Source organism: Borostomias antarcticus (genome assembly GCF_949987555.1).
Source record: "Borostomias antarcticus genome assembly, chromosome: 6".
NCBI classification, from domain to species: Eukaryota; Metazoa; Chordata; class Actinopteri; order Stomiiformes; family Stomiidae; genus Borostomias; species Borostomias antarcticus.
The window spans coordinates 8,948,994-8,957,263 of record NC_140239.1 but is presented as its reverse complement, the minus strand read 5'-3'; the positions used below and the strand labels follow the sequence as shown (position 1 = coordinate 8,957,263).

Here is an 8,270-nt window from a genome sequence, read left to right as displayed (position 1 = left end):
ACATGTCCAGGGTAGGTCCTGACTGGCCGGTCAGGAACAGAACATGTCCAGGGTAGGTCCTGACCTGGCCGAAGCAGTGACTAGTACTGAGGGTCAGAGGTCAGGGTTCTGGGTCTGGTCCTGGCAGGCCGGGTGATATAGTACCGTTCGGCTGAGCAGTAGAACACTGTGACCCCTGCATCAGAGGTTATCAGGGCACGGTCAATCACACCGGTAGGATGAGGTCATAACCTCTCCCAACCGCTGTTCTTCACTGGACCAATGACAAGAAATGCTGTTCTTCACTGGACCAATGACAAGAACCCTTGGTCTTCACTGGACCAATGACAAGAAACGCTGTTCTTCACTGGACCAATGACAAGAACCCTTGTTCTTCACTGGACCAATGACAAGGAGCCCTGTTCTCCACTGGACCAATGACAAGAACCCCTGTTCTCCAGTGGACCAATGACAAGACAGGGAAAGCTACCAGGTGGAGAGAAAGAGAAGTTCCAAGAGGCTCTCTAGGTGGAGTAGAGAGGAGAAGGGAGGAGAAGAGATTGTAAATGGCATGCTCACCATGTACTGGACAGTGGAGCTGGACTTGCGTTTCTGTCCCGGGGCGACGGAGAGATGGTCAAGAGGGAGAGAGAACGGATGACAACAGGTGAACAGGCTGACCTGACAGAAGAGGCTGGACCACCGCAGGGCTTAGCGTACAGAACCAGCATCAGCAGGAGGAGGAGACTCTCCCAGGGGAGGAGGACAGAAGAGGGCGCACAAGCCGAGGAACAGGAAGCAGCAGTCGTCAGGGAGGAAGAGGAGGAAACGCCAGGCGGAAGAGTGAGGGAGTCGCACTGACCCTAAAGTCTTCTGTTCTTAGAGTTGTCAGATCAGGAAAAGCAGACCAGTCTTTCCGGGGAAGAGGCAGGACAGGGAGGCAGTAGAAAGCAGAAGGGACCGTTGTCTGTTGAGAGACGTCTACATGTCTCATCTTGAGAGATATCTACACGTACCGTCTTGAGAGATATCTACACCTCCCGTCCATTGGTTAGAACTAGACAAGTGTGGTGTTATGTGGATAGATTATCAGAGACAGAGAGTCAGAGAGAGAGAGAGTCAGAGTCATAGTCAGAGTCAGAGTCAGAGTCAGAGTCAAAGAGTCAGAGTCAAAGAATCAGAGAGTCAGAGTCAAAGAGTCAGAGTCAAAGAATCAGAGAGTCAGAGTCAAAGAGTCAGAGAGTCAAGAGTCAGGGCCCAGTAGGGTCCAGCAGGTGCTGGGGTGGAAAATGTCAGGTGCCACTAAGCATTACTGAGGCGCTGGGAAAAGGGCGAGCGAGAAGGAACAGCCAATCACACCACCAGAGAGAGAAGGAAGGCCCAATCACAGCCGCCAGAGAGAGAAGGAAGACCCAATCACAGCTGCCAGAGAGATGAAGGAGGGAGGGGAACAGAAAACAAATTTAAAAATCTTTGGCAAACTGTTGGAGGGAGTGTGTGGAGAGCCTGTTGCTAGGCGATGCGCATGGCACTGGGGAAGTGTGTGTGTATTTCAGTCGACTGCGTTTCCAGGGTTCAGACTCATGGCTATTCCTGGAGCTGGAGTCACATTCCCTGCTGCTCAGGGTCTCCGAGGGCTTACACACACACACACACACACACACACAAACGCACACACACACATATGCGCACACACACAGACACACACACATGAACACACATACGCACGCGCACACACACACACACACATACACGCACGCACACAGGCAGGCACTCATTCGCCCACGCTTACACACTCACACTCTTGCCATCTGACAGCCAAATATGTAATTATTCACACACACACACACACACACACACAACTACCTCCCAACCCCACGCACGCATACGCACACACACACACACACACATACACACCGTACTTGCATGAGCACAAACTCACACACTAACATAGAATAACACACTTTCACACACACACACACACACACACACACACACACACACACACACACACAGACACACACAGTGCGTGGGATGGTGGGATCCGTAGGTGAGAAGAGGAGTGATGATGCTGACTCATTAGGGATGGCCAGGAGACGGAGGGAGAGAGGAGGTAGAGAGATGGAGGGATGAGGAGAGAGCAGGAACAGAGATGGAGGGATGAGGAGAGAGCAGGAACAGAGATGGAGGGATGAGGAGAGAGGAGGTAGAGTAAAGAATAGAGTAGTAGAGAAACGGAGGGATGAAGGCTGAAAGATGGCTAAAATGAACAACAAATATTGAGATGGCAATGATCTGGATAAGCAGAATTTAGCATACAGCTGGGCGTGCACAAACTCACACTCTCAGACACACACACACACACAAACGAACGCACGCACGCATACACACAAACACGCACGCACTCGCAAGCACGCACACACACACAACTCAAAAATGCTCAGACGAAAGACAAGACAGCCCAAAGTGACTGAGCAAGAGACAAGTACACAGAAGAGGCAAAAGCTGAGGAAGAGGGAGAGGAGAGAGAGAGAGAGAGGGGGGGCGGGGTAGAAAGGGAGGGGGAGAGAGAGCTAGAGAGAGGGGGGAAAGAGAGGGGGGGTTAGAGAGAGGGGGTAGAAAGGGAGGGGGAGAGAGAGCTAGAGAGAGGGGGGAGAGAGAGGGGGGGTTAGAGAGAGGGGGTAGAAAGGGAGGGGGAGAGAGGGGGGGGGTTAGAGAGAGGGGGTAGAAAGGGAGGGGGAGAGAGCTAGAGAGAGGGGGGGTTAGAGAGAGGGGGTAGAAAGGGAGGGGGAGAGAGAGCTAGAGAGAGGGGGGTTAGAGAGAGGGGGTAGAAAGGGAGGGGGAGAGAGAGCTAGAGAGAGGGGGGGGTTAGAGAGAGGGGGTAGAAAGGGAGGGGGAGAGAGAGCTAGAGAGAGGGGGGAGAGAGAGGGGGGGTTAGAGGGGTAGAAAGGGAGGGGGAGAGAGGGGGGGGGTTAGAGAGAGGGGGTAGAAAGGGAGGGAGAGAGAGCTAGAGAGAGGGGGGAGAGAGAGGGGGGGTTAGAGAGAGGGGTAGAAAGGGAGGGGGAGAGAGGGGGGGGGTTAGAGAGAGGGGGTAGAAAGGGAGGGAGAGAGAGCTAGAGAGAGGGGGGTTAGAGAGAGGGGGTAGAAAGGGAGGGGGAGAGAGAGCTAGAGAGAGGGGGGTGGTTAGAGAGAGGGAGTGGGAGGGAGAGGGAGGGAGTGGAGGAGAGTGTTGGGCAGGGCCCTCACCTTGACGTCGGCCTTCTTGTTGAGCAGACTCTTGGCTGCTGTAACAGAGAACACAGGGAGAGAGGACAGGTCAGGGGTCATAGGTCAGCTGCAGCAGAGAACACTGGGAGGAGAGGACAGGTCAGGGGTCATTGGTCAGCTGCAGCAGAGAACACAGGGAGGAGAGGACAGAAGAAAACAACAGGACCACAGCTACGACCTTGATTCTATTCACTGAACTGAACACGCTAGCCGTCTTCAGCTGACAGCTGTCACTAGACCTCCCCTGTACAGGCCAGGGGGACGTCTGTGTCCCCTGGTCATACCAGGTGTATTTACAGTGATGGGGGTGTCTGTGTCCCCTGGTCATACCAGGTGTATCAACAGTGAAGGTGATCTGTGTGAATTGCCCCGGGTAGAAACAGTACCATTGGAAAAAAAAGTGGAAGTGTTGTCAGTGGGAAGTGAGTCCTGGAGAGATTTTGTTCTTGATGTGTTTAGAGAGAGAGAAAGAGAGAGAGAGAGAGAGAGACTAGCCTTCTCTCTCTCATACAGTAGTTGTGTGAATTGCTATAGCGTGTCGTCCTGACTTGTGCATATTCAGCATTCGGTAACATACTTCTATCTCTCTAGGGTGGGGGGGGGGTCAAGATGAGGGGGAGGAGGGGTGATGGACCAATGTTTTTCAAACTAAATAAATCCGATTGGTGATCATTATTTTGAGACAACAGACCAGAGCCAGAGGCTTCTAAAGTGATTCAACATATGTAGCTCTGGGTGAGATGGAATGCACTTCAGATAGCTAGCTAGTGCACTTCAGATAGGAAGCTAGAGTACTTCAGATATGCAGCTAGTGCACTTCGTAGAGGTACTGTAGCTAGTGCACTTCAGAGAGGAAGCTAGTGCACTTCCTAGAGTTGGTAGTGCACTTCAGAGAGGTAGCAAGTGCACTTCGGAGACAGGAAGACAGAGATGATGACTCCATGGTCACTGAGGTCTCTCCCAGCTGACCTGATCAAGGTTAAAGGTTAGAGGTCACGATGTTTCAAACCCAGGGAGGAAGCCAGGCTCCTTACCTTGCCACACATTACACATGAAGCAAGAAGATAGAGAGAGAGGAGGAAGAGCAGGAGAGGAGGAAGACAGAGAATAACAGTGGTCAATACCTATAAAGTTTGTTACTATAGAAGCAGCAGGGGGAGGCAGGGACAAGGGCTTCAGATGAAGACACTCAGCCCTCTGATTGGCTCTCTAGTGTGACTCAGCCCTCTGATTGGCTCTCTGATGTGACTCTCTGATGTGACTCAGCCCTCTGATTGGCTCTCTGATGTGACTCAACCATGATTGGCTCTCTGATGTGACTCAACCCTGATTAGCTCTCTGATGTGATTGAGACCTTTGATTAGCTTTCTAATTGGCTTTAAGCACAGAGATAGAGGTATTTTAAAGTGACAGCCTGTCATTATTTTGTTTACAGGAAAAACAAGTATTTTGGAATTGAGTATCGTGGCTGGGAAAGAGATTCACATTACTTTTATTTTGGCCAGTGGTTGAAATACACTGAAATTAGTTTTTCTAGAAAACAAAACCATTAGACACAACATTGTCTATTGTCCCTTAGTTTTGTTAATGATAAAAAGAACTTGCTCTCCCCAACAATGATATTGATACATGGTTTAGTAACAGAAAACAGAGCATTTCCTGATATACAGGATGCTGTACATGACAAAGTTGTAAGCCGCTACACTACAGTAGGTCTTTGGGTGGGTTTACTAAGCATCAGTTATCAGAAGGCTTTAGTTGGACTTTCATCAGAGCCTGGCCAACCTTGCATCCTGCACAGTGTTAACCATGCAGCATCACACCCCCCTGTGTTAGAGCACATGCACCAGTCCAGTGCCCCATGCAGCATTCACCGTCAGCACGCGGGCAGTTCCATCCTTAAAGTGAGAGGGGTGAACATTCCAGTGTCATTCAAGAAAGAGAAAAACAGAGAGAGGAGGAGATTATGAGGTGATGAAAGAGAGAAGGGGGTAGAATAGTGAATGGAAAGAGAGAGAAAAGAGGGCAGGGAGAATGTGGTATGACTGAAGAGGCGGAAAAGAGTGAGGAAAATGAAAGAGAAGTGGTGTGTGTGAGAGAGAAAGAGAGGAATGGAGAGAAAGAGGGAGAGAGAGCAGGGAAGAGGGAGACAGAGAGTGGGATATAGGGGGAAAGAGAGAGAGAGAGAGAGCAGGTGGGGGAGACAGAGAGTGGGGGAGAGAGGGAGAGAGAGAGAGAGAGAGAGAGAGAGAGAGGACAGGGTGTGGGTGGAGAGCAGGTCTCTCTAGGTCACATGTTCCTCAGCCGAGCTGTGAGGAGATGAGGGAGGCAGAGTCAGTGGATAACGGCAGATCAATGGCAGGCACTGCAGCCGGCCCGTCAGAATCAAGAGAAAAAGAGGCCGGGGGCGGGGCCAAATGAGGCACGACACGATGAGGCTGCGCTGGGCCAATGAGCGATGGAGGATGAAGTCGGCCATGACGGGGCATGCTCTGAGCCCCCATGCTGGGCAGAGGGAGGGAGGGAGGGAGGAGAGAGAGATGGAGGGAGGGAGGGAGGAAGGAGAGGAGGGTAGCATCCGGGGGGCGGGGGGGGACCAGGCTACCTTGTTCCACCAGGCCTGCGGTCATGCCCGCTGCCGAGGCAACGGTCGCCACGGCCGCAGTGACAGCGGCCGGAGCGGTGGTCTGTCGACCCACTGGTAGAGTCCAGTCACAGTCACATGACAGAGAGAGAGAGAGGGAGGAGAGAGGCAGAGGAAGAGAGGGAGAGGAAGAGGAGAGGAAGTGAAAGAGAAGAGGAAACAAATATGATTCATTATTGTGGAAAAAAAAAGGAAGTACAGTAACACACACACACACACCTCCACAAACACACAGAAAGACACATGCACGCACACACACACCTCCACATCCTCATAGTGACAGAGACTAGATGGAGGCCACGCGGCTGAAACAGTCTCTTCCTGTAGAACATTGAGTGAGATACACTGACCTTCCACAGGTCACACACACACACGGTCACACACACACACGGTCACACACAGGGGTCACACATATAGAGACACACACACGGGACACACACAGGTCACACACACCACAGTCCACAACTGTATAAATCGCACCAAGACCTCCTCCTTCCCTTAAGTCTAATGTTACCCCATTCTGTTCCTCTCTGTCTCACCCCCCTCTCGCTTCTTCCCACAATCCATCTGGCTCCTGAATGACTCTACCGAACACCCCCCACCCCCTGGGATTTTATTTATTATGGCTATAGTATGAACATAACTCACCCATAACCCAGGTTATTTATTTGTTCATTCAAATCCATATAGCATGTACATATTCCATCCAGACCCTTATCGATGCCATCCCATCTAATTCTGATACTTATAGAAAGGGTACCTACTGTGTATTTTGTATTATTTGTAAAATTGTAATTTTGTAAAATTTTGTATTTTGTAAATTTGTAACTTGGAATTGAGTATTAGTTTATCTGTAGCATAATCTTGGAGCTGGCAGCAACATTTCACTGTGACTGTACACCGTACATTACATGTGACGAATAAAAGAATCTTGAATCCATCTATCTCTCCATCTATCTCTCCATCTATTTCTCTCTCATCCCTCCCTCCTTTCTGTGATTCATCCTGGAATTACATCACTCTGATAATGGAGACACTTGCTGAGGAGAAGAGGGAAAAAGGTGAGGAGGCTAGCAGACCGGCATATATACCTGAGTGTGTGTGTGTGTGTGTGTGTGTGCGTGCGAGTCTGTGTGTGTGTGTGTGTGTGTGTGTGTGTGTGAGAGAGAAAGTGTGTGTGTGTGTGTGTGTGTGTGTGTGAGAGAGAGAGAGAGAGAGAGAAAGTGTGTGTGTGTGTGTGAGAGAGAGCGAGAGAGTGTGTGTGTGTGTGTGTGTGTGAGAGAGAGAGAGAGAGAGAGGTGATGTGGGAGGGTTGAGTAGATGTTCACCTCAGGTCATTTCGCAATCTAGGCCTGTTGATACGACCAACCTGACTCATGTTCTGTCAACAAACGTCTCAGACAAGCACACACGTGCGCATACAAAAACTCACACACACACACACACACACACACACACACACACACACACACACACGCAAACACACACACACACACACACACAAACTGACACACACACACTGCTGGTTGTGAGGCAAATACCACACGTCAGGATTAGAAGGTTACATCAGGATAACTAAGAACTAATACAACCTTCAAAACAGACAGTTCTGTTCAATTCAACCCTGAATAAAATAGTCCACCAGCTCAGGATCACATGAGACTCCATCGCAGAGTAGAGCATGTGTGTGTGTGTGTGTGTGTGTGTGTGTGTGTGTGTGTGTGTGTGTGTGTGTGCGCGTGTGTGTGTGTGTGTGTGTGAGTGTGTGTGTGTGTGTGTGTGTGTGTGTGAGTGTGTGTGTGTGCTGCCACTCACCGGAGAAGTTCCGTGAAACCAGCATGGTTGTGAGAATGGCTCCCTAGGGAGAGGAGAAGAGGTGGTCAACCCTTACTCTACACACACACACACACACACACACACACACGCACACACGCACACACACACACTCTCTCACACAAACACACTCTTTCACAAACACACACACTCACAAAAACATACACACATACACACACCCTCACACACACGCTTGCTTGGAGATCGTTCTCACCCACCTTGAGTTTCCTCCTGGCGTTGAACTTCTTCAGACACTCGACGGTCTCCTGCCTGTGCATCATGGACGCCACGGTGGAACGTTGCTATGGGGCAGGAGAAGTGAGCGAGAGGATAGAACAAAAAGTATTGATTAATGATTGATTGATTGATTGATTGATTGGTTGGTTAATTAAAGTTATATTTAAGTTACATGTGTCCATATTTATGCTTGTGTATGTACAGTATGTGTATGTGTGTGTCTGTGTGTGTATTTGTGCGTGGTTGTGTGTATGTGTGTGTGGTGTGTGAGAATGAGTGAGTGTGTGTGTGTGTGTGTGTGTGTGTGTGT

At 50.2% G+C, this 8,270-nt stretch overlaps 1 protein-coding gene across 8 annotated transcripts in view; it reads right to left on the bottom strand.

Annotated features, from left to right (window-relative positions):
* camk2b1 (calcium/calmodulin-dependent protein kinase (CaM kinase) II beta 1) overlaps positions 1-8,270 on the bottom strand; it is a 73,091-nt gene that overhangs the window by 22,529 nt on the left and 42,292 nt on the right. For 4 of the 8 annotated variants that reach the window (XM_084439691.1, XM_084439690.1, XM_084439694.1 and 1 more), the window contains 4 exons: positions 7,942-8,025; positions 7,706-7,748; positions 3,226-3,263; positions 559-591 (listed from right to left, as the gene is read on the bottom strand). In XM_084439691.1, coding sequence (XP_084295817.1) covers positions 559-591; positions 3,226-3,263; positions 7,706-7,748; positions 7,942-8,025 — 198 coding nt within the window. The remainder of the gene's footprint in view (positions 1-558; positions 592-3,225; positions 3,264-7,705; positions 7,749-7,941; positions 8,026-8,270) is intronic. The other 4 variants (XM_084439693.1, XM_084439692.1, XM_084439695.1 and 1 more) reach the window with 1 other exon arrangement.